This window comes from Heloderma suspectum, chromosome 2 (assembly GCF_057233095.1).
Source record: "Heloderma suspectum isolate Gila_16-S chromosome 2, 16-S_ref, whole genome shotgun sequence".
Taxonomy (NCBI): domain Eukaryota; kingdom Metazoa; phylum Chordata; class Lepidosauria; order Squamata; family Helodermatidae; genus Heloderma; species Heloderma suspectum.
In genome coordinates this window covers 246,029,485-246,056,918 of record NC_139459.1, presented here as the reverse complement: position 1 = coordinate 246,056,918, position 27,434 = coordinate 246,029,485, and the positions used below count along the sequence as shown (strand labels likewise).

Below are 27,434 nucleotides of genomic sequence, written 5' to 3'. Positions count from 1 at the left end.
AAGCCCAAGGCTTAACTTGGGCTCATTTCAGCTTGTGCACATAACATGCTAAATCATGGTTTAACATTATGTGCTAAGTAGCTTAGAGTAGCTTCACAAACTGGATACATAGCACCATTTGAACCAGATGCTAATGCCAGCCCAAGAAAAGGCTTTACATAATGAAATACTATCCATTTTGCTTACTGCATTTCTAAAGCTGGGGGTCTCTAGAGAAGAATAAAATTCAGCTTAATAAACAAATGAAAAAGCTGCCTAAGACATCTTGTGTCTGTTAACTGGGATATAGTAATACTTCAAGAATACAAAACTACCTTGAATAGCTTAGTTTCTTGATAAGTACTCAATAGTTTCTGTTTAAATGCACCATTGGGAACAAAAGATAATCCTTGTCTCTTACTGTACATTTGGGCAAAGCATCAAAGCTACTAATACACAAGGAAAAGGTATAGTAGGTCTCGATTATCCCTACCTGAAATGCATTTTTCCAAACAAACACCATACTGTCAATGAACAGGATGGCAAATCTCACCAAGACCTCCTACATCCAGATACAGACCATGCACATTTAGCAGGAATATGCGATCCTTCACAGCATACCCTGCATCCTCCCTTTTTACAGTATTTTAAAACACTGGGGCATTCCTCAAGTACTAACACAAAACATTTGGGCTGTTAAATGATTCCCAACATTATTCACATTTAAATTGACAGAAGAAGAAATTTATAGTTTAAACAAGCGCCGCAAGGAAAACGTCTTAGTAATGTTACATGTTTGCCAAGTATGCCTGAATAATGCCAACATAAGGTGCTTTTTGCAAGTCTACATGTTTTCCGAAACAAAACAAAAAAGCATATGAGTTTGGGATTGAGGTTGGAATAGGAGACAGTTTCAGACCTGGTTTAATCCTGAGAAAGATGGGTCCTGAGAAGTACTAACAGTCATGCTTCTTTTCCTCTTCCCCACTGGAGATTCTAAACACTGAACAAACAATAGAGGGTGGCAGTGCATCAAACAGTATTGCTTACATTGCAACAATGGCTGGCGCAGACAGGCAACACCGAGGCGTTAGAGAAAGAATAGGGTAGCCAAATGCCATCCTTCTTCCACCAAGCACTACAGTTTTCCAGAGGAGGTAACATTATAAGGAAAAAATTTAGAAGATGTGGCAAGATAAATTTTGAGCGTGAACCACTTCAAAATGACACTGCCTTGAATAGGGATAGCAATGACAACATTTGGCTTTAATAAAAAGGAAATTTGGATTTTATCTATAAAAGTATCCTTTGGCTCCACAAACTGCTCTTCCCCCAAATGACATATAGGAAGTAAATCTTCAGTAAGGAAGAGGTAGAAGGCATTTAGTCACCTTAAGTTCACTTTCATAAGCATGCAGGGCTTATTCTAGTAGATCCGAAAGAAGTTCTTATGCTAGGAGTGAAATCACTCCTAAACATGAAATTAACAACAAATTTGAGAAATTCAGCATTCCAATTTGAATCACTACATTATACGTTAGTTTATAATAAAAAGGTTTCTGGAACAAGATTACCGTTAACACCCTAACCTACAGTGACTGCTTATGTCTTAAAACAATGCATAGAAGACACAAAATTTACCTGCATTTTTGCTACAGGAAGAAAATTGCATACGATATCAAAAAGCCAATTTTCCTTAAAAGGAGCTGCTGTTTAAATAGGCCTGAAGCAAAATTTGATTTAAATTCTGCTTAGATTAAACCGAGGGATTTTACAGTCCTATGTCCAGCATTAATGGTAAACTGAAAGCAGATGCCTACTATTTAAGTATTTGACAGTGAACCTAAATGGTTCTCTGGGAATTATAAATGTGTTCCACAATTTACATCTTCCAGTGAAATCCTAACAAGGTCACCTAATAAAGCATAACAGCATTTTCCAGGCCATAGTTCTACTTCAAAGAAAAACAAGGTGCTACAATGCCAGCTGACTATGACTGTCAAAACAGTGGAGAAAGGGCCCCAAAAGAGAAGAAAATTCAGACTAAAACTGGTCTAATTTTTTCTAGTTCCATTTCTTGCCAAAAAGTTAAAGAACTGGAATGTTTAAGGAAACAGAATGCTAGAGTATGAAATTTAGAGATCAACGAAGTTTAATAGAAATAGTATTACAGGAAGGTATTTTACCTATTAAATTTGATTGTTGCAATTTCTTCCCACCCCATCTCCCCAAAGTTGTTTTTTTAAACTGGTGCACTGAACTCCTTTAAAACAGAATTCAACAGTTGGTTGTTGGTTGGCTCGTTTTTGTTCTAAAGTAATGGCCCCAAGTTGGCATTCATACAGGCAAACAAAGGTAACATTTTATAGCTAGTTGTATCTAAAGAGTAAAACACTGATGGTCTAGGAAGAACCCAAGTGGGAATCTTGCTCCCAATAAGAAAAAAATCAATCACATACATTTGTCCTGCACTTAAGAATTTCTATTTAACAACATGCTCAATGCATTGCCAATGCTGCCTGTCTGCCCGAGCTCAGTGTAGGGTAAAATAAATTTGACTCCCACAAGCTAGTGAAGAAAAATATTTTTAACAAAAAAGTTTCAAAAGGAAACATGCATCTCCAGCTAAATTAATGCATCAGCCCCTTCTGCCCACACTTAAAATCCAGTAAAAAATGTTAACAGTAGTTAAAGTCTTTAACTGTTAATCTACATCTACCATTAACTGCACTCTGAGCTTCCACAGGCTTGTGAAAGGACAGGAAGAAGTTAAGTCAACAGGCTTATGTTATTAGAAGCCAATAGTTCTATATATAGATTGGTTACAGCCAATTTTACAACCTAAATAACTGGTAGTCGAGGCTCCACCATGCTGGCATAAATTCAGTGGATAATAGGAAATCGCAGTTTATGGTAAGTGGTGCTACTGCAATTCATTGATTCTGAATAGTCAATTATATCAGTGAACAGACTGAACTTGGGTACTCAATTAAGAGTCAGTTATACAACAGATTGATTTGTATAATTAAGATCTAGCCAAAGGTTGAGGTCACAGCTGATTTCTGCACGTAGCAGTAAGACTGCAATTCCCAACTATTGCCAAATAATTGACATGTTTAGCAATGACAAACACAACTCAAAACTGCACAGCATTTCCATGAACTGCTATTTTCAGAGGCATTACCTTTTATTCTTTCATGCAAAAAAGTATTAAACTAACCTTATTACAGTGACGCCCGATACCCATTAGGAAGTTATCTGGTTTAATGTCTCTGTGTATAAAATTCTTTGTATGCACATATTCAATTCTACTGATCATCTGTAAACAGAAGAAAAATAGTCAAGACTTCAAAGTGTTTAAACAATATTCTAGGAATACATTTTTGCAACATGTTTTAGCAATATACAATATTACAAATACCTACAATATAATAAAATACTAACAGCAGCTACTGCAATTAGTTGTTTACAAGTAATCCAAGCCAGTCAATAAGACTACTAATGATTAGTCTAATGCTTTTGAATACTAGCCAGTGTTAAAAAAAAAAAGGCTGTCCAACCTACTTTCCAGAGATCAATAGTATTGAGTTTCTCCATTAAAGCTGAAAATACTTAAAAGGCTTCATCATGTACAAATGCCACTCATATTATTGATTTGATAGAAAAACAAGGGAAATTTTGACATAATCAAGGAGTTGATACTTGTGCTACAACTCTCCACAAGACTGAACACCTGCATACTAAACCCAGTATATTCAGAGCTACCTTTTCAAATAGTACCAATCCATACCTAGACTGACTTGAGCAGTAGAGTACTTTCACTTCTGTTCTGCCCACATTGCTACTTAATCAGAAATTAAATATTATCCCGAATTACTGTGCCACCATGCCAACGATCAAGGCACTTGAACCAACTGTTTGTCTAGAAGCAAATAATCTGAAGTCCACCAATATTGTCCCTTTAAGGTAATTTCCCACAAATTGCTTGGAACTAGTAGTGATCTTCCAAACAGTTACTTAAGATCAAATGTCACTGCTAAAATGCCAACTCTGGAGCAGCTGTTTCCAGTGGTAGTTCTCACAGTAACTGTCTACTGTTGACTGGCACTCCAGATTATACAGTGCAAACTATTCCAGAAATAAACTGTTATCCAATATCAATTCTATGCCTTTGCAAATCTCTACATTATATGACCATACTGCAGATTTGAATCTTTTTGCAAATGTGGCCCTACTGAAGGATTTTGCGAATGTTGCCTTTAGTATTCTTAATTTCAGTTGGCTTCAGTTTACCACCCATTATTTGGGATATACGGCTACAAGAGCACCCTGGCCTGGGAAGTATACACTGCAGTACTGTTGTGGCTGCCCTTCCTAGCCAAAATGCACACACATCTTCCTTCTTCCCCAGTTAATGTTTAAGATTAAGACTACAAATAAGAGTTAGCAGGAGGTAAAAACATATAATACAGTTGCTCGCATGGCTCTGTCAACCATTTTCTATAACACTAGTCTTGTGCTATACACCAAATAATTTGCCATGATCGCTGATCTGTTTTGTTTCTATATGGGTCAAATATTCACTAGAGTGCATGTGATACCAAGTTGTACAGTCTGACCTATTTGGAAGATTGAAGCAAACAGCAGTTTAAGGCATTATAATATTCCCGAGTGTAACAACTGCGGATTTACACACCTGGTCTGCTAACATAAGTACTGTTTTCATTGTGAATCTGCGTGAACAGAAGTTGAAGAGATCTTCAAGGCTGGGTCCAAGAAGATCCATGACTAGAACATTGTAATCTTTCTCTTGACCATACCACCTGCAAAGAAGCAGAAACTGTTAGCACTGTTTCAATCTAAGTACAAATGAAAATAATTCATAATCTGTTAAAGGTTAATTTAAACGAATAAAAAAATACTCAGTAGAGACAATTTTCTTAATATTTTTGATGAATCCCACTTTTGCAGTTTTATTTTTAATACAACTTTTCAAACCTGATAATTGGTCATGGTTTAAGAAACATATCCAAAGGTGTCATTCTGCAGACAGAAGCAGGTCCATCAGCTGAACCGGAAGGGGGACAATCCCCCCACCCCACAGCTCCATGTGCTCTCAGAATCTGCTCTGGAGGGCTGGGAAACCCTTAGAGCAGATTTTTTGATGGTGCAGTGGGCTGCAGTAGGGAGGAGAGAGAAAATCCTGTCACACTAGCAGACATCTGCTACCATGGCGTTGGATTTAACCCAGCGACACAATAACATATAATATAGAACAGCCAGTGTCAAGTGTTGACATCAGGAACCTGCCAAGGTCCACTGCCAGTCCATGGAGCTTCATGGTCCTTTTCCTCCTCCTTTCTGTTGCTACCTGTTCACTTGCCCTCCTTAAGCAAGCAACATGTGAGAAGAGCAAGGAGAAGGTAGGCAGGTATACTGACATTTATGGCACAGCAGTAGCTAGGCTATATTGCACACACTAATTTTATTGTAAATACAGGGCAAACAAGGAGGAGCAGCGACTTCCACGTACTTCGTCCGCTCTCTCTCTCTGGGAGGTGGTGCTGGCTGACCCCAGAGGGAGAGCGGTCAGCAAAGAGGCAACATCTTTCCAAAAGGCCCAGAAAATCTGGAATCATCACTGCAATGCAGTTAGATTGTAGCTGGTAGTCTCAGCTTAAACCAAATCCCTATTTAAATGCAATGTCAAAAATGAGACTGAGTTTAATTGCCCTGAAAAGCAACATATGTGCAACGAAATAACTTTCTAGAAGTGTCTTTACAATTACACTAAACAGTTTTAAGGCATTTCCATTTTCCTCCAGCACTCTCAAGAGTTCAAAAAACTAGCCCAGACTTGTGATGGTAGCAAAATTTGATGCAAACAAAGTCACATTGGAGGGCTATTTACAAAGAAGGGGGATCAATAATTCATCATCTAAAATAATGTGAACAAAATTCCATACTGAGAAACCCGCCAGAGCAAAGACCCCATTACTCTTCCAATTTAAAATGGAAATATGAGTTCCGCAAAACAGCAGATGGTGTCTGGGCACACAGATATGCACCAGAGTACATTTGGGGATTAGAACCCAGGTTGTCCAAGCACAAGTCCCTCACACCTAGCCTAATCCTAGTACAAGTTCATCTCTGACAGTCAAAAACCAAAGAAAACATTCCCTTGGTCATCATCAAAGACCCCCTTCAACCTGCATCATGAAATTATATCGTAAGAAATACTGATGTAAGTATACAAATGAGCATGATACACTGACCCAGTTTTCATGTAATGGCGACAAACTGTTGGTTAAATACATGATTTGCCGCAGCACATGCTGCTGTCTTTTTAAATATGCAACCTCTGACGGCCCAATCAGAGGCTGCTCTGTGACATTGAAACCCACACACTATGAGTTAATCATAAGTTAAACAACCCACAATTAATCCATAGGGTCCGGGTTAGGACGTCATGGAGGAACTGCCAATTGGAAATTGCATATTCAAAATGGAAGTGGCATACGCTGCAGCGAAAGCATGAGTTAATTAACCCATGATTTGCCACCATTACTTCCAAACAGGCCCTGTCAATCACACACAATGGAGTGTGAACTCCTTGGTCTGTAGGCAAGATTCTCCAAGGCTCTACTATTAATTTTACAGCTTCCTTCAATACAGAAGGACTAGTATCACAGCACAGGGAGCTAGAATGATCAAAAATTCATGAAAAATTAGGACACATTTTGAAAGGATGTGGAGTTATGGCCCAAATGCATGAGCCATTACTTTGGCAAAATAACTAAAAGTGCAATCAGAAGCTTGGTAATGTGCAATGCCTGAATTTAATTATGTAAGTAACCAGGAGATTCGGTGGCCTATTAAGTGCTATCAGGGAAATACAGGCCATCTAGATTAGTCTTCCCCAACCTGGTGCCCTCTAGATGTTTTGGACTACAACTTCCAGCATTCCTAACCATTGGAAATGCTGTTTGGAGCTGATGGAAATTGAAGTCCAAAACATCTGGAGGGCACCTGGTTGAGGAAGGCTAGTCTAGACCCAGCCAACTAGGTACACGGACAAAATGAAGGAGATTCAAAACACAGGAAGTGTTGTTGAATTTCAACAATTTATGTTTACCAGAAGTGAAAAACTTCAAAACAATTCTTAGAACCTACTTAGCACACATTATAAAATATATTCCATGTTACCAGATACCAACAACTATTTTTTTGAGCCTAGGCAACCAGGTACCTGGGAAATTTAGGGCAGTATCTAACAGGATGCAACTGCTAACGTAAATTATGTTGCACTAGTGTAAACTACCTCTAGTGCAATGCCAATGGTATTACCTGCTATGCTGAGTTTCTACTGAAGTTATGCTAGAGATAGTTTGTTAGTGCAATGTGATTTACATTAGCTGTTGCACCCTGCTGGATACTGCCTTTACAACCCAGGCTTTCATAGTTAAAAACATCTCCTGGTAAGTCATTATGTGGCAAGCCCAGCCAACTTTCACCAACAAGCTCTACCTATGTAGCACTGTGCAGTAAGTGTGAGCAAGGCTTTCTGAGCAGAGGGAACAGTTTTTGTGTGATTCACACATTCCCATGCACTTACCAGCATCCTTGAAGGAAGAATGGACTTGCCACTACCCCCCTGACTATAACTTGATGAAAGCAGAGATGTAAAGTACTAAAAACAATGGAGGAAAACTGCTCCCTGGACCTCCCCCCATTCAATTCTTCCCAGGGGAAAAAATTAGAAAATTTGGAAAACATTAAAAAGCTCTTATGAAATATTTTCTCATTCAGAATGCATGAAATGCTTTAAGACAAGGTTGTAAAATGCCATTTTAGTCACTCTTTGCTCCCTCAAGATGCTTTCTAATAGCCATGTAAGAATCTACAGTATTAGGCAATTACAATCCCTGTATACTGTAGTCATGCATGACTTAAATCCTCTCACCTGATTCAAAGTCCCTCTGTTTCCTGCAACATGTGAAAAAAACTGATCTATGTTTGGAAATGCATACCAAATCAAGAAATAAGCCAATATGTAAAAGAGTAGCTAAGTGTGTTTCAATCTACATAAACTTTCAGGTCTCTGAAGCCCATGGAGATAAAAATGGAAGTTTAGAATCAGAAGCTATAAACAGATTCTGATTAAAGAAAAGCTTGAGATGGTACAATTTTGTCCACATTTAACTATCAGGCATACTGTATGTGGTGATGATGCATTACTGAAGGATTCAATGTTGTCGAAAACTTTAACTCTGGTTTACTGAAAGTCCTTTTATACTGTGATCTGTTAGACTAAAAGTTAACACTAGCTTTCCTCCACCTCCTAGAGAATTTGAAGTGGTTTGAAGGAGGGAACACTGTTTATAGCAACCCCCCCACACACTATCACCTTCAGTAAGCAGGTGTTGTAGGTTTTCATATTGTTTCTCCTCTTTCTGGATAATGCTGATGAAATGAAATGGAGAGCTGACTTACTAGGTCAGAATATTTGCCCAATTAGCCAAGTATTATCTACTGGCAGCAGCTCCCCAGGATCTCAGGTAGGGGCCTTTCACTTCACTTGCTCCCTGATGCTTTTAACGAGAGATGCTTGGGATTGAATCAGAAACTTTCTGCATGCAAAGCATATGCTTTATCACTGAGTTGCCACCCATGTCCTAAGGAGAGGAGACCATTCCTAATTCCTTTCTTCTATCTTTTACAACATTGACAGTTTCTATTTTCAGCTCTTTTTCCCTTCCCTGTTTTCTCACCTAGCAAAAACTAGGATACGCTTGGGTAACTTCAGAGCACAACAACTTGCTGCTCCATCTACCAACACTGAGTATATTTGTCATTATTGTTTGAATAGAACTAAGACAGTTATACAAGTTATACTTTTAAATTCTATAAATATTCCAAGCTACAATTTTATGTGCTAATTCAGTTATGAATAATACATTTTATATCATTAATGTGCTTTCAATAAAAAAATTGCCAGTAGCAATGCAGTATCGGTGTTATTAACAAAGACACCATTTGCAAGTTTAAAAAATCTTGCTTTTATTTAGGCCTTTCTTTTTCTAGTAAAATATAGTTGCAAATAAGTCATCAGGACCAATAATTCACTAGACTGTGAAGTACAAGAACCTATACAAATGGTGTATGTGGTCTAACTGAGCCCGCAATTTTTTAAACCATACATATAATACAATTATAAACAGTTGCACAGTGCAATAATGAGATGCGAATTACAGGTAATAACCTCAGATTTTACAACCACACACACTACCTGAGTAGCCTATGCGCAGCCACTTTACGCAGCATGAGTTAAGACAAGACAAAATGGTTACACAAAGCACATTTTTGACGCGATGTTCTGTCATTGCATTGACCACAGAGATGACACCTGCCCCTTCTCTTGGTGTCAGCAGTGGCAGGACTTACTAGTTCTGAGGCTGTCTCTCTTGATATCCTGGACAAGCCTGGCTACCATCCGAGACTCAACCCAGGTTTGATCAACTCTAGACTCATGTCTACTAGAAGATACATCTTTGTAGATATTTACACCATTGTGGCTCACTGAATCTTTCAAACAATATAGGCCAGAGGTGGGCAACTGCAGGGGCCATTTTCACCTCCCGGACCCCCCCCCATGGGGGGCATGCTGTGGGACACTGAATTTGTTTTTAATCTAAATTCTTTTAATGGCGTCTGTAATGCCAAAAGGATCAAAATGAGCTTGTTTGCAAGCTAAATGTGGCCGTTTTGGCACTCTGTGTGCCTTTTTTGTTAAAACTGCTCAGAGAATTTTCCATTATGGGACAGGCATACAAATATAAATAAATGAAGTTTGGAAATGTATGTGGAGACCATCTGGTCAGTTGTCTATACCACCTTTAATCTTATTGTGCATACTAGTGAAAACCTATCAGTTCTTAAAAGTTCATCTGGAACCCAGTAAATGTGTTAGTTTATCAATCACTGTCTGGCTTAGATTTTCAGCTGCTGGAGTGCTCATATATGTCAGTATCATGAACATATGTTTTGGAATCACAACCCTGCCCGAATTATATGCTATACTTTGCATGTTTGGATGGCACAGATTGCCTTCTTTGGCACAAATTGTTTGTTAATTGCAACATTTATATAGTATGAAGCACTGTGGGAGTCTTGCAGAAGGGCCAAAATGATCTGAAATGCCAGATTCATGCCAAATGATAGCTACGATGAAAAAAACCCAACATTTTGCTAAGTCTCAAGGAAGATTCTAACTAGAAAAAATGCTTTAAAAATACAGGCTCGCAAAGGGATTTTGTAAACCTATAAGGTACTACTGATTCCAGATAACATCACCACAAATGGTAAGGGAAGTGAGTAATTTGCCACTTATAAAAATAGACAACATACTGTTTCTTCAGCTTCTACACTTCTTTCTTACACAAAATGGACAGAACAAGTTCTAAGCTAAGCGTATGTAACCATGATAAGTAACTAATAACTTTAAACAGCATTTAGTGGGGTCACTTTGACTCCTGGGCACTTTATGTATATGGTTTTTCAGTTGTCCCAGTCATTCCAGTAGGGGTGATATTGAATCCAAATGCTGTAAAAGTAAAAACATCATTTTTTCATTAAATTAAGGGGGGCGCCTAGAATACCAAATGCCAATTTATATCTCATAATGATTGAGAACTACTGAGAATCTAGAATTGTGAAGACCGACAAAAAAGTTTTATATATATTCTTCAGTACTATTTGGGTGCTTTTGACCCCACTTGTCAAGGGACAGTTATTATTTACTCTATAAATCTCTATACAGCATCTCTATACTGCCTTTCTGGAACCAACTAAGGTGGTTTACAAAAATTCAGAAAAGAACGATAAACAAATACAAATATAGCAGAACATTAAGAAACCCCTTAAAACCATAACAATTTAAGAGGCCACGTTAAAAAGATGCACCTTGGCCCCCTTCCTGAATGCAGAGAGAATGCAGGGGGCCAATTATAACTAGAGAGAGTGTGTTCATGAGTTTGGGAGCAACACAGGAGAAAGCCCTTTCCTGCATGCTGGACAAGTGGGCTTCTGTAAGCAAGTGGGTCTTCAAGAGGGCCTCTCATGCTGATCTTAGTGACGAAGCAGGTGCACACCAAGATAGATGGCCCCTCAGATAGTCAGGCCCTAAGCCATTTAGGGCTTTAAAGGTTTATAACCAACACTTTGAATTAAGACTGAAAAACAATTGGCAACCAGTGCAGTGTGATGTGATTCTGATAGTGTGTACCAGTTAGCAGCCTAGCTGCCACATTTTGGACCAACTAAAGCTTTCCAGCACTCATCAAGGGCAGCCCCACAGGGAGTGCATCGAAATAATCTAACCATGATGTAACCAAGGCAAGAATAACGGTTGCCAGAGTGAAAGTGGTAAAGTGTAGATGTGATAAAAGAGAAGTATTGCAAATACTTGAACTTTTCCGAATTTGCTCCCACCCAAAACAGAAAGTTCCCCCACCAACAGATTCAAAAACTCTGTTTTTGAAATGTTACATCTCTAGTTGGAAGAAAACACAATTTGGTATACATAAGTAGTTTGAGTTTGTTTCACTAAGGAGAATATTCCTGAACAAGTTACCTTATGAACAAGGCTCAAGAGTAATACATGCTTTGTCTGGCAACCATACAGAGTTTTAAAGATTATAAATGCATAGCAATACTGGTACAAGTATTTACTTTAATTAAATTTGTATGCAGGAAACATATCACAAGCTGGATACATATTAAGTGAAATTCTCTTAAAAATTTGCTTCCTTTTTGCCAGGCCATTTCAGTCACATTGGTATGCCATATATAGCACAGAGAGATATTGCCTTCAGTGTGATCTGTTACCACACAGTAGAATCGTCATGCAATTCTACCACTCAAGGAATTTAATTTCTGAAGCCTGTAAGATTAAGAACGCGTATCTTGTCAGTTCACAGAACTCATGTAATTATGCACACACCCAATTTTCATTTGACACAGGTATTCTCCAACCTGGTACCCTCCAAATATGCTTGAGATGATGGGAGTTGTAGTCCAACACATCTGGAGGGCAGCAAGTTGAGAAGGTTGACCTGAAAGTACATGAGTGATAATTATAAATCTCAGAAAGTGTACAATTGCAAAAATTACACAAACATTTTTATGTAGCCAAAATGGCACCATCCACACATAAGAGGGAGGTACTAGCAGGCTTCAGGGCACCCCAAAGTGTACAGATGTACAAAAGACCCACTTAATCCTGACTGTGAGGGGCGGGGTGGAACACTGGGGGGGGGGGATAGAATGTAGTATGCTGAAAAGGAACACTCCACACTGCAGCATTTTTCTTGCAGGTTCCACTTGTGAAGAATCTATTTTAATTCCTTAAATTTGTAACCTTGACTTTTAAAAGCTAAGGTGATAAGAATTAGTGTGGGGCAAACTGACCCCCATCATAATTTCTGACTTCCTCAGTGGGTTATGAATCCAATGTTATAAACTTGGAAAAAAGTTCTGTTATTACGAGATTTCGTAGTACCTTCTAAGTTTTGCACATACATACCACAGAAATGCATCTTGGGAATGTGGCATAAGTAATGGTGTTTTCTGCATCAGACAAATTACACAATTTTTGTGCATGCTCATATGTTGATTGGTGTAACCCTTTACTTCCCATTTGTAATACACATGCATATGGAATGATTTTACTTGAACTCTTGAGTTATTTTTTTGCCAAAGGAATTAATCAGTTTAAAAGTGTGGATCTGCAACCATACAACCACCAATCATATTTGAAGAAACAGCTTAACAGATTTTTGTACATCCATGGTTCCAGGTTAATCTACTATTATAATTAAGCATATGTCATAATAGCAGATCAGATAACAATGTGTCGTGACTTATGACAACATGATGCACAGGGATGGAAAACATAATGAAATCGAGATCAATCTCTTTGAATTACGAAATTATTAAAATTTGTTGGATTAAAGTCAGGGCTCATTAAACATTTGTAAATTACAAGCCAACTAGATTTCACTTAGGGTGCAATCCTATGCATGTTTAGACAGAAAAAAGTATTACAACTCTCAGCATTCCCCATCCAGTATGGCTGGCTAGAGCATGCGGAGAGTAAACCATGCATAGGGATTGCACCCTGGCAAACTAATTGCAAGCTTCACTAATAAATACACTTGATACTGAACTGGGAATTAAGTTTTTAAACAGGCAGAAAATAAGAGTAGATAAGTTCTGAAAATTAAAAGCCACAGCTAGGGTGGCCACTTATGCATCACCAAAAAAAGATGTTCTTCACGAAAAGAGAGAAAAATGTGCATCAAATTTGAATATACTAATGTATATGTATAGAAGCAAATTCAGAAATTACTAGAATCATTATTTTACAGAAGGCAAGCCAAGTAATTTCACATTCAAGTCACCCAATACATTAAGAAAATGTATTCAATTTGCACTCCATTAATTTATTCCTAATTTATTCCTTCCATTAATTTATTCCTAATTAATTTCCCACTCAGATCTTGCTCCTCGAAATCAGTTCCTTCAGATCATTCATAATTACCTCCCACATCATCTCTAAATAATATTTATATACCTGTATCTTTAAGAAATATATGTGCTGCCTTTCAAGGCAAAGGCCTTCGAAGGAGGCTTACAAAAATGGTTAAGTGCGTAATACATTTTAAATTTGGAAGTACATATTCCAAATAGGAGAGGTCTCCAACTCATGATCTGGAAATAGCTATATTAAATTTTAGATGTTTTGCTAATAGACAGTCCTGTAAAAGCACTTTCTCCCAAACCTTTCCCATAATTGACTTGAAAGATCTGGCACAATGCCAAAAAAAATTTGTAAACTTTATACATCAATGGAAAAGACTAAGGTTTGGCATAAAAGCTGAGGCAACAGCTATTAGATCAAGGGGAATTATTATATCAAGGAGGACTTCTGTCCTCTTTTGGGAGGAAGCTTTGAGAGAAGTTAGGAAGCATTGTAAGGCTCTTACAAGAAAGGGGGGGAGAGAGGAGAGAATCCAATGTGTACACAACTGCTTTCACATGGTTGATAGGGTTCTTGGAATCATGACCTGTAGAACATATTCACAAGAAAAAGTGCCCTAAGAAGTTTGACTCTAGCCTGCTTACTTTACATGTATCTGTATGTGCACTTTGTATTGACTTCCACGCATGTAACTACTAGAACAAATGGTAGGTGACTAATTAGAAGTTAGTAACATTCTTATCTCAAATATAACTGGCATAATTGTTTTTTCTTGCTCTCCCTAACCCCAAATATAATTGTATCATGTGAGATAAAATATCCTGTTCCAGAGCTGTGAAGCTCTGGTAGTATCATAAACCAAAAGCAGACCATGTTGCTCAGAGAGCTCCTCAAGCTTTAAAGAAAGGAAGAGGAGACAATACATTTCCAACGCCTTGTCCCTCCAACACACCAAGAAGCCAAACAATAAGGAACAGAATGATCTGAAGGCTTGCTGAAGCCTTCAGAACCCAAGAAGATCTGGGTCTCATCAGTGCTGGGGAACCCAACAAATGCAGCCCGAAGTGCCATGACGAATAAAAGGCAGAATATTAATGTAATAACCCCACTTTCCAAAAATGGTAACTCAAAGGGTATGGGACTGAAGAAAATTCATTTGAAAATGTCCTTCTCTTTGTTAAGGTGACTATGTGTAACATCAAAGATGTACTGTCCAAACAGCCCAGGTGAGAAGGACAATGAATCTATCCCATTCCTGGAGTGAGCTTGTGGGTTATGGGATGATACATTTTTGACCCTTCAAGCAGTACACTCTTATGTACGTTACACATGTATGAACAGGCCCAGCACCAGGTGTCCTCAACAAGGTTACCGGATAGCAGGGGTGGCAGTGCTGATGAATCTGGCTCACTTCCCCCCCTTTTAAAAAGATTTGGCCCAGAAGCAAGTGAAGTGTAAGGCCAGGTGGCTGCTGCAACCACCCTCTCCTTTCCCTCTGGGCCTTCACTGTCATGCCCCCACTGGAGGAATCCTCCTCACAGGAAGAGCTAGAGGTCCTATAAACCAAGGGCATCCCAGAGCAGTCCCTGTCACCAGACCAGGAGAAGCCTGGGCCCTTCGGCAAGATAGCTGCAGGTCCGTCCTTGTTAGGGGGAATGGACTCTGCCTCTGGCCGCCAGGAGCATCATTACCTCAAGCGACAGGCCAGTAGGGCTGCCGTGAGAAGGAATGCTCGCTTACAAGGAAGCACTCCTCAGGAGAAAGTGACTCCTCATGAGTAGGGCTCTGACCAGAGAGCTAGAGATGTGAAAACCCAGAAAAAGACCCCAAAAATCTGGGGGGGAAATAGCCCCCCCCACTTTTTTCTGAGGACAGTTTTTCCCCTGAAAAATCAAACAGCTTTGAATTATGAAATATTTTCTTTTAGAATTTAAGACAAAGTACTTATGTATTGTTACCCAGCCTTTACTCCTCCCCAAAATGATTTTTAAAACCTATGTAATAAGAACAGTTTTACAGAAAGATTAGAGATGTACAATATCTGGAAATAATGAAGCCACGGGGAAAGAATTTTTTTTAATCCTCTCTGTATGATTCCCGGCATAGCTAGTTCTTTCATTCCTTATTAAAATTATTGATATAAAGTATATTTTACTGATAGACATTTATGCTCAGTTTCCCAACATGTGAGTAGAGTGAATTGTGAATTCTTGACAGCTTCTATAGAATCCTGTGTTTCTGATGCTGGAGCAGTCATTTAGTGCAGTTCATTCATTATCTATTCAGACAATAATTACAAACTTACTGAGTTTACTTTTAAAAGTTTCTAAATGATAATTTTGAGCAAACTAAGTCATATATAAAATAACTTTAGGAGCAGAAAGTCTGCTTTATGTTTCTAAAGCAGCCCTCCCCAACATGGTGCCCTCCAGATGTTTTGGGCTACGGTGCCCTGTATTCCTGACCACTGGCCGTTCTGCCTGAGGCTGATGGGAGCTGAAGTCCAAAATATCTGGAAGGCATCAGGTTGTGGAAGGCTGTCTTAAAGCAACAAGGTGACTTTAGATCTGTAAAGATTGCTAAAAAAAGAAGTATTGCTTATTTTTCAATTTTTCCAAAATTTCAATTTTCCCTGAAACCCCCAGAAATTTTTTTTTCCCATGGTCTCAAAATTTCTGAAAATTTTACATCTCTATAGAAGACTTCTAATTTACTGCAGTTGAGCCCTGGGTGGGGTAGCAGGCTTTGGTGTTAAAAGCCTTCAGTGCCATCTTGGCTAGGCTGTGTTGGGAAACACCATTCTTTCAGCTCCTGTGGCTTCTACCTTGCCTCCTGAACTTTGCCCTGTGACTGATGCGCCATGCTACTGACCCTTGGATTCCTTTCTTGACTCTGCTTCTGGACTGTGTATCAGATCTGACTGCCTAACTATGCATTGACCTCTAAATGCTATCTCGACCACTCTTGCCTTAGCCTGACCCCACTTATCTGACTGCTTGCCTGTGCTTTGACCTTCACCTGCTATCTTCACTACTCCTGCCTAGCCTGAATCGCATTGCACTGGAACCTGCGTGCTGGCTTCACTGGCTTGCGTCTTTGTTAGCCCTGCACTCACAGTCTACTGCAGTCAAGCCAGAACATTCACCCCCAATGTAGTGTATCTGTGATGCTATGTGGGGGTGCGACCCCCACATGGAGTAGAGGGTTGCTGCAGCAGATGCATGACACAGCACTTCTTCACTTAGCATTGGGTCTAATCTTGACTTGGAAAAATAAAGCAGGCTCAGGTGCAAAAGTTAATAGCGCTGCCCACACCATGCCCCCCCCCCCCCGCATTTTAAAGCTAGGTCAAGCACCAAGTAGAGAAGCACTGTTGTGGCTGCCTCCCATTTTCCCAAATGCCTCTGAGCCCCCACCCCCAACACAGCATCCCTGCCAATGCCAGGCCTGTGTATGACCAGGAACAGAAAAGTCCCTGGCACCTGGTCATGTAGCCACCTGACCATTTGACACAAACACTTAATGACCGACTTTAATACCCTGACAATGATCTACAAATTTAGATTTTGTTCACATTCTCCTTACCACAATTTTTCAAACATCAATTGATCATCTTAGGGCTTTACAATCAATTCCACATTGATTTTAGTGGCACAGCTTTGACATATAGAGGGTCCCAAATACAAATTGTTACTTGATGCCAATCAAAGTGCAAACTGTTATCAAGTTAATTTGCTTGGAGATTCCTTATGTGTTTACTCCTTGTATATCCATGTCACTCAAAAGGGATTGACTTACACTGCAATTCTATGCATGTTTACTCAAACATCCCACTGTGTTCAAGTAAATTTACTTACTGGTAAGTTTGCACAGGATTGCAGCATAAGACACCATTTCATATTTTCTAGTTCAAATCTGTTCCTTTACAGCCTTAATATTTAATAGGACCAAGAACCGTCTGACAAATAGCTAACAGCCTTCATTCACCTACCATGGGTTAATAAAAGCACAGGCAGTAGTCAAAGGTACACAAAGTGAGCTTTTATTACTGAAAATGCAGCCTACCCCAAATAAAAAGTTAGATGCCACAACTCCACCTCTTCTGAACAGTGCATTTAATACCCTCCCACTGAAATTTTGCTAATGAGGGTATATAAATTTGACATTCTGGAGTTAAAACCTTACATGAACACTCCATGCAAGACCTACCACATTGTGTTCAGTATATATGGATTTCTATCCATCCTGATTTGCATTGGAAGGGATAATGTAAAAGCAAGCCACACTACTACAAAACCTTTAGTGACTACGCACATGGATGGATCCTTCTACCACAACTTTTCCCCCACGCGTTAACTACCATGTTTTGTTGTCATGGAAACAAGTCCATTTCTGGAATGGCCAGCTTATCAAGAAATGTGAGATTTTAATTTTAGGGTTAGTTGAATTTCAGGCTCTTCCTATTCACCAAAACGATTATATTTTAATCAAGAACTATGCATCACAATTATCTGTATATCTGATATTTCACAAAATGTTTCACTGAATAGTGAGGTTACTAAGTAAGATACAACATTTAAATAAACAGTACTTCTATGTGAGCCAGTGTGATGTAGTGATTAGTGTTAGACTAGGACTGGGAAGACCCAGGTTCAAATCCCCAATCAATCATGAAACTCACTGGATGACTTTGGACCAGTCACAGACTCTCAGCCTAACCTAACTCACAGGGTTGTTGTGTGCATAAAACTGGAGAGGAGGACGGTGTATGCCACCTTGGGATCCTTGGAGGGAAAGGTGGGATATAAATGTAAAAAAAAAAGTAAAACAACTTTTTGTGGATTTAATTATAACAGACGCTCTGTCTGACCAGATAGGGCAAGTATCAATAGTTATGTAGTTCTGTTTCTTATGAACAAGTAATAGCAAATAGGATAACCTTAGAACAGGGCCAAGATACAAAAGCCCCCCAGTTAAGCCCACACAGAACTACTGCCCCCGCCCTCCAAACTGCAGCTCCTCACCCTATGCTGGAGACAGTTCTCAGAACATCAGAAGCGCCTTATCAAACAGCGCAGCTTTCAGAAAGGGAAGTTTCTAAAAAAACCCTCATGCACAGAGCTCAGTATATAGCCTTTTGGATCCTGGCCTATAAAAATCACATTGGAAGCAACAAGGTCAGTTCCATGCTAAAAAGGGATAGAACAAGTGGGACCTGCAATAAATGTTGCAGTGTGCAATGCTCCTGTTCAGGGTTTCCAGCCAGTCATGGCCTCTTGCATGGAGTTCATCCTCCCACCCACTCCTTCTCGTTTCTGCACATACTCTGTGGCCAATGAGCATGCTCAGATCTCGCTGGCTGTTTCAGGCTGCTCCTTTGTCTTCCTTCAAAGATCTGTACTTTTGCAAACCTTGGGATCGCCCTAATAAAGTGACACGTATTTCTGATAGCAGAGTTTGGTACCTAGAATCCAGTTACTGTATAATACAGTTTTCATTCTGACACTGATACACAATGATTTCGAAAGTTGAACTAATAGTTGCAGAGTCATATGTGCTGTTTTTGTTCATAACACACATGCATAGAAAGAACCAATGTTGGTACAGTTTAGGTCTTCTATATGGAAATTGTCTTTTAAATATTTTTTTTACCAGACCTGGGGTTGGATCCAGCATAGTTGTTCCACCGGTGGAAGGACACCATTGGTGGAACAGGAGTTCCAAATACTCTCCTCCATCCGAAAGCCTCCTGCATGCCCTCCAAATTGCTTCTGGAGGGCCCAACATCACTGTTCTACCAGCAGGAGGATACCGCTGGAAAAACGGGACCTCTGAGTGCTCTCCTCCATCCTGCAGCCTCCCACATGCCCTCCAAATCTCCTCCAGAGGGTTGGCAAACCCTCCAGAGATTTGGGGGTTCACAGGAGACTGCAGGGCAAAGGAGAGGACATAGAAGCTCCATTCCACCAATGATATCCTTCTGCTAACAGAACCAATTCTGGATCCAAGTCTATAACTTTAGACAATGGTCTCGGGATTATATTGTTCATAAAACCAGATCTTTTGCAAACTAATGTGATCAGTACCATCCTGGAAAAGCTATCTAGTGCTCCAACACCCAACACGTTTGCTGTTTTATTTCTCTATGTACAAATAAACTGATAATGCATAATTGTTAGCATCAATGAAGCAGCAAATTCCTGCTATACCAACATCGAAAGTGCCCCCTCCAATAAAATCAGCACACTTCTTTCCAACCACAGGGAAACATTTATTAATATCCCACTTCTCAGTCACATAAGGGAGCCTCAAGGCAGCTCACAACATGAATGAAAAGCAATATATAATCAAAACAAAACCAAGAAGAGAAAACAGAGAAATTATAAACCCAAGTAACATCAGTACAACACTGATTTACGAACATTCAACCAAGATATCTACTTCAGAGTCTTCTTTGTATTTCGAACTGGGTGAATGATGATGTCTTTTAAAGCTTTCTATAGCAATACCCTCAGTATCTCAAGGAAATGTTGCACTGGGCATATAAGAGAATGATGCCAGCGACCAAGCCAAATCATGGTTTGTGCTAACTGTAGATTTACAAACCAAACCATAATCTGAGCATCCAAACATACAAATAAACCACAGCTTGTGTTTGTTTTCCATCCTCTTCTGTTTCATAAATATAACTTTACCCCATCTCTAGGGTACAACAGCCTCTGGAGGTGGGGCGATAGCAGCTACTGCTTGTCAATTCAGATGTCACATCAAATCAAAGTTAGCACGAGCCATTTGCAAACCTACTTCAAACCATGATTTTGGGTTCTAGTTTGTCAACTGATTGAAACCTTGGTTTGGCATGATGTCAGAGTTTCGCCACTAGCTACAGAGTAAGTGTAGTTAGTGACATCCCTTAAAAAGCATTTAAAGTTATTTAGAACATTAAAGCTAAATAATGTTAGTTAAGCCAAGATTTCAAGTAAGTACTTTAAGAACAAAATAGTATTGTTCTGCCATATTCATCTTCATTCATAGCACAAAGTCTTTTTACACTTTAGTGAAACAAAACTTCAATGAATGACTTCCAGGGCTGAGCAACATAGCTGCCTCCACAAATATACCATATTCTGGTACCCAGTTATTGAGAAGTGTCACTTCACCCCACTAAATCAATTTCACTCAATTATGAAGGGTGACATGAATTGTTTCTATTACATAAGCTGATGTAATTGCATAGCTAAAGTATATTCTGTTTCCTGAGAATGTTCTTCCTTTTAGCTCCTTCTATTAATATTTTGTTCTTTCAAAACATAGCTGCCAATTTTCAACAACTGAGAAGTACAACACACATAAAATTCAAACAAGACTACTAGGCTGAAGAATAGCACACCAAGATAGCTAACTTCAATCCAACATTTTAAATACTGTATTGTGTTTAAAATGTATTTAACATATCTACAGTGTTTCATTTCAACATCTACACCATGACAACACTGGCTTTTAAAGCAAGATCATCCAACACTAGATGTTCATACTATACTCTCTATGTTTATGGACAGGCCTGAACAGAATCTTTTCTCAAACGTTAAAAACCCAAATAAAGAATACAAAACTGCCAGGTCTGTTGCATAATAAACGCAGTTTTACCCCCACAGTTGCACAGTGTAATTAAAGCTGGGGGGCAGTTGCTTCATACAAGTGTGTCATTAAATAATTCCATATCCATTCTGTAAAGGACCTGCCTGTTACAACACTGCCTTGCAGTCTATGTAGTTCACAACCCTCCAGCAGCAGATGCCTTTCATAGCTAAGACATCAACATTTCCTACTAGTTTAGAATGACAAAACTTATCTACTAGAGAACTGAAATGGGGTACCATAAGTAGTATCTTAACTAGGTTTATTCTCTGCTTACGCATGGGTCACGGTTATCTTGGGGTGTAAATGGCGCACACCACAGCACTACATACACAAGTGCAATAGAAGAGTTCAGAACATCTCACAAGAACAGTAAGTCAAACAAAATCGTATCCTCAAGCTGAGCAAAGTCTATTTGCAGTATTCTTGTGACCTGCATGTCTGTTTACATTCAACAGTAAAACGAGAACAGATTTTTTCCCCAGATGTTCACAGTATTTAAGAGCAATGGCTGCAAACATGCCAGTACAAGTGAAGTGTGTTTTATAGAAAGAGATCCTCTAGATTTGGACTTTGTACAAAGTTTTTAAAATTTCCTTTTATTATTTCTCTGCTAAGAAACAACGATGCCACTAATCCAACACCACAGCAGGCACCTCCCAAACATACCACACAACAAAACTCCAAAAAATGTCATTTTTCAAGGAGAAAAAAGAAAAGAACATGCTTTAAACAGGAGTGTGTAATTAGAGATCTCAGTGACGCATGTGTTGTCAGCAACAGAAAGGGGCTTCCACGTATCTCCACTCCCTTCTCTCCCCAGTTCTCAAAAGCCCCAATCTTTCTGAATATAATATAGATGTTAGAAGGGAATGGGGGATATGAAAGAAACATGCCCCACTTCTCAGGAATATTTAAGTACTGACATCCGCCATTTTCTGAGCAGAACAGGAAGACATGTTGGAACAAAAACACAAAAGAGAGCAGCCATTTCCCCTGTTACATCCCAATCCTTAGAGTAGCCAGATATCCCTACTGCTTCAGAGAGTGCAATCCCCTCAAGATGAATCAGAAAATTCCACTGAAACTGTGGTGAGGAAGGGGAACAAGAAGCTAGCAGGGAAGGATCCTTCAAGATCTTTTTTTCCTAGATGTAGCTTATTACAACTCAATAAGGCTTATTTCTGGTAACACGTAACACTTCCTGTATGACAGAGGAAAACAAAATACATTGATCCTTTGGGAAACAGAGATAATAAGCACTGCATCTCTCAAGAGCTATGATTCTTACCGTATGTGAGGTATTCCAACTCCCCCTTGCAGAATCTTGTATAGTTTGCTTTCATATAACAGCTGGGGATGCCTGGCCTTCTGCGACTCTAACTTCACAGCCACTTCCTGCAGTGGAGAAGGGACATGGGTCAAAGATCCTATTGAATCAAGAGGACCTTTCTGCTACAGAAAATGTGAGGGCAGGGAATGCCTTTCACTATATGAGAATGTCCCCGCAGAAGTGACAGGGTCTGCAAACATGGTCCATACAGTGAAAATGTATGTGTAAATATCCATCCAAAGGAAGGAAGCTGCCAGGCTACTAATGCTAATCCATAATTCCCAGAAAGAACGTTTAGAAGCTTTAATGAAGATCCCTTCTTTGCCTCTTGGACAAGATCAATGTGCTTACATGGAGAGAGCTTAGGTAGGTAGAGTCTTTCTACAGCAGGTCACTTAGGTCTTTCTACAGGAAGTCACTTAGGGTTCCCTGCAAATAATACCCTCTTTCCCCACCTATCACCAAGCAGCCAGTCTGTTAGTGACTTGAAACACTACTAGCCCACGCAAAGAATAAAGATTTTGTTTAAAAGGGAGGATGTTCAAAGCTTTCAATCAAGCACTGCAGTCTCATCACTACAGTCACGACAGAAAACACTCCCTTAGCTTTTACCGAAAAAGAAAAAGGCATAACCTGGATCACCAAAGCTCCTATGATTCGCCACAATCTTCATGATTTTTTTAAACTAAAGAACTAAGATCCAACATTTAATCGCGGGAATGACGTCCGATGCTAGTATCTATACATGCCTAAGCTGGACAGACAGAGAGAGGTTATGAAAGGAGGCACAGAAATGGCCCTCAAAATAATGGCGAATTGGGGCAAGCCTGCGACAACGACGGGAAAAACCTCCACTTTAGAGACGAGTAACCTCTCCGGCGTTTTCCGGGGGTAATGCTTGGCCGGACGGGGGTGGGGGAGTGAAAGCGACCTCTTATCTACTGACGCGGCGGCGAGTGCGAAAGGAGAGGGGCAAGGAAAGGCCCGGGCGCCCGCCGGCCCTTACCTCCCCATTGGTGATATTGATGGCCAAGTATATGTCCCCGAAGGAGCCCGAGCCGATCTTCCGAACCAGCTTGTATTTGCCCCCGACGATGAACTCGGCCTTGGAGCCGCTGCTGCTCGCCATGGTGACCGAGGGGGTGGGGGGGAGGGGGGCTAGTCACACGTTGAGGGCCCGCCGACTTCTCCCTCAAGGAGCTCCTGCTCCGCCGCTGCCAGGAATTGGACGAGGGGGGAAGAGGGGGGAAGGGGGAAGGCGCCGGTCCCTGCGGCTCCGCTCGCACCAGGCCTCTTGAGAAGGCGGACGTCCCACACGCGTCCCCGCCTGTCCCCGGCGGTTCCTGCCCTCTTAGGAAAGGTAGCCCTCAGGTCTGGGAAGGGCGGGGAAAAGTCCGAGCGGGTCCGGCCGCCGCCGCCAACTGGCGCTTCACTCGGCCGCCGCCATCTTGTCTGCCTTCGCTCGCTCGCTCGCTCTCTCCTCGCTCGCTCTCTTTCGCTGCCGATATCCAGGACACAAAATGCCTTCAGCCCGCGACCGACGCTTCTTCACCGCGCAGAGCACCCTGGGAAACAGGGGAGGGGAGCGCCTTCCCGCGCATGCGTTTCCCAGAGGGAGGAAAAGAGGACAAGCAGGAAATGTGCGTGATCTTAACGCCTCGGCAGGGCGAGGCCGGTTCAAAGATTGCGCGTGCGCAAAAGGCGGCGGGTCGTTGTTTTTTTTTTTAAAGTAGGCTAGCCCCGCCCTTCGCTAGAGACGACTGGAGTTACGCAGTTTCCATCATTGCGCGGACGCGCGTCGTCCAATGGGGAGAGAGGGCGGCTGCGGGGAAGGGGCTATAAAAAGCTTTGAAAGGCCGCGGGCTCCGCCGAATGGCCAGCGAGGCCGGCGGAGGGCCTGCGCTCGTCTGAGGCGCGTCAAGTATGTGACACCTCCATGCTGCGCAAATCCATTCATTCAAGCGGGCACGTGGGATTGTAATCCAGAAACGAAAGAGCTGTTCTGATCCTCAGGAAAAGCAGGAGGAGACCCGCCCAAAGGCTCTGTGAGACGTGCCCGACGCGTTTGGAGCCGCTGGTCTTTATCGGGCGCGTTTTCTTATTCGTTCCGTGCCCTTTTTCTTCTGAAAGTAGTAGAGCGGTGCCTTTGATAAAGAGCAGCGGGTCAAGCGTGTTAGGTAAACTAAAAACGAATCCCGTGGTACTTTTTGATGTTTTCCTCCTATTGGGTTGTACCCGTAATGTGGCAGTTGCCAGTTTGGGCAGAGCAATCCTAAACACGGGAAAGATGGCCAGGGTAGGGGGTGGCTGGCAGTTTCTTCGCTGGAGGCGTTTTTTGTTTTTCTTTCCCCTCCCATTGAAACCAGTGGGAGGGAATTTATATCAACCCTGCGTCTGGTGTGGTTTGGGGGGAGGTGGCAGAGGAATGAGGGGCTTTAGGGTCTGGATCCACAGCCTCCCCCAACATACCCTGTTTTGACCTCGCACCATACTGGGCATTTCTGTTACTGCCCCAGGGAGGCCCTCATCCATAGAGAGAGAGGTCAGAGGCATCTTATGCCCCTCAGCTTTTCCATCAGAATAAAAGTGGCAGTATTAAGCACTCTTTTTTGCAAATAGGTGTTGAATGTCTCCTGTAGCTTGGCCTTTGGTTCACTTAAAATTAAGTGCTTATGGGGTTTTCATATGTGAAGCTTAAATTGGTTATTACTTATAGCAATATGGAATGTCAACTTGAAATCTATGTTGGATAGAATACATTACTATTTATTTTGAATTATTTATATACCATCTTTCAACAAAAGGTTCTCAGAAGTTTACATAATAAAATTGAGTAACAATTCAAAAATTGTAACTCTAAAGCTTTTGTTGTTGTTTCTGCTTTCTTCCTGAACAGGCCATTCCTTATAGGTCTCATGGAGCAGATGGCATCAATGTACATTTGAGTTCTCTTCTACAATTTATCCCATGCTAGCAATATTAAACAGTTAACCCAGTTAAGTTGAACTGTCTGGATTTAAAGTGATTCGACCTATCCAAACTCACTTGTGAATAACACTGAAATCAATGGACTAAAAACCAGTGTATGGATTGAACTGATAGAAACTTCCTGTTAGTTCACAAATTTTACAGTAAGGCATCTGACATTTAGTAGGAATTCTTGAACAGAAAATATGTATTTACTTTATCACCTCATTGATTATGCATAATCTCATAACTTCCTTCTTATCCTAAGCATTTAAGGTTTTTATATATTCAGCTTGTTGTAATCCCTGCTTTTTCTCTCATTTAATATGGCTCTTGAAGAAGTGAACACACCTGGCGTTCAAAGTTCTGTCTGCTTGCACTTCCGCTTTTCTCTGTCTCATAACACAAGCATAAGAACACAGGAAGCATCTGCCTAATGAAGCCATACATGATCGTATAATACACAGTGAGCAAATAAGTGCAAACAATATTTTGAATGAATAGCAAAGTCTTAAAAGCTAGGCCTAGTACTTCAGGCCAAACAAGATGTCTAGTTTGATCCTAAAAATTGGTCTGACATTGGATATGTGGTTATGAGTCTCCGGAGGTTCTTTAAAAATGAAAAGCAGCTATAAGAGATTTGATGAGAGGAATAGCAAAGGGGAGGGTCTGCTTAACTTTTCCTCATCCTGCTGGTGTTTTTTGTTGAAATCACCCTCTGATGTTCTACTAGCTGTGGGTAAAAAGATACAGGTACCAGTATCTTTTCACCTGTAGGAAGAAAAGCATCTTGGGAAAGATTTTGAGCAGAAAAACAAGCCAGAGGCAGAAAGGGTTAAGCAGCTCCTTTAATATTTCTCCAGTCCTGATTGCCAGACTCTTTTTCATTCTTTTTTAAAAAGTGCCAGGGATGGTTACACATCCCTGTGTAACATCTATATTAGGCTACACTGTGATTCCATGCCTATGTCTGGATTGTGTACCACTTCAAAATGCAGTTGGGAACTTAATGTGATAAAATGTTCTTCCCTGCAAAATATTTCCTCTATACAGGAGACCGTATGTCAGGGAGAAGAGTTCCAACCTAGCCTCCCTGGCATGTTAGTTTTCTATGTCTAGGGATATGGGTCCATGAGGGAGCATTCCATTATGTCACCCTTCCCCCACAGTCTCAAGTAAGATAGCCTAAACACTGGTGTACTACCTCAGTTAGACCTAGGCCATAGTCTCAGATAAGTCCAGCTGATGTCCATGCATGGTTTTCTACTGATAAACAGACATTAGACACAACTTAGCTTTCCTTGGAGTGGAGCCAGTAGTTTGTCTAAGTGCACGTAAGCAAAATTGGTTTCATCATGGGCCACCGACCAGGAGATCAAAAAGCTACAGGGAGACTGCACCCCCTGCCTCCCAGGCAAAGTAAAGACCAATTTGGCCCCATCCATCGGACAGAGAAGCAGATGCTACTCCAATACTTGCTCGCTTAATTATTTGCTTGGAATATTTATATCCCAGTTTATAGCTCTCAAAAAGAAGCTCTCAAAACAGTTTACAAAAGATTCTCAAACTAAAACCACACAATTCTAGTATAGGAACAGAAATGACATGATGCCCATATGGAACCGGGTTTGTTCAGGAAGCATTTCCTGCCCTTGTGTTTGTTCTTTCCTGCTGTCACACCAGGCAGCAGCTCCCATGAAAATCCTCTGAGGCAGTGGAGTGTTTCTTGCTCCGTCCATGATGAAAGCAGACCTCCCTTGCTGGGACTGAGCAGATGGATTTCGCTCAGCCTGTAAATTCAGTGGTGGGCAACTTGTGGCCCTTCAGATGTTTTGGCCTGCAACTCCCATGATCCCTTGCTGGCTAGGGCTGATGGGAGTTATAGGCCAAAGCCCCATAGAGTAGGGGAGGGCAACTTGTGGCCCTCCAGATGTTTTGGCCTACAACTCCCATGATCCCTTGCCATTGTCTGTGCTG

The 27,434-nt window shown here is 40.7% G+C and overlaps 1 protein-coding gene across 9 annotated transcripts in view; it reads right to left on the bottom strand.

Annotated features, from left to right (window-relative positions):
- The window catches only part of CSNK1A1 (casein kinase 1 alpha 1), a 45,585-nt gene extending 21,540 nt beyond the window's left edge, over nt 1-24,045 (bottom strand). For 5 of the 9 annotated variants that reach the window (XR_014788367.1, XM_084838669.1, XM_084838671.1 and 2 more), the window contains exons 1-4: nt 23,497-24,045; nt 22,449-22,555; nt 4,676-4,802; nt 3,200-3,298 (exon numbers count right to left, since the gene is read on the bottom strand). Coding sequence is in view for 8 of the 9 variants with exons in the window: in XM_084838669.1 (XP_084694795.1) it covers nt 3,200-3,298; nt 4,676-4,802; nt 22,449-22,555; nt 23,497-23,619 (456 nt within the window). In the remaining variant the exon portion in view is untranslated. Of the gene's footprint in view, nt 1-898; nt 983-3,199; nt 3,299-4,675; nt 4,803-22,448; nt 22,556-23,496 lie in introns of all 9 variants that reach the window. The other 4 variants (XM_084838665.1, XM_084838667.1, XM_084838663.1 and 1 more) reach the window with 1 other exon arrangement.
- Between the last annotated feature and the right edge of the window lie 3,389 nt (nt 24,046-27,434).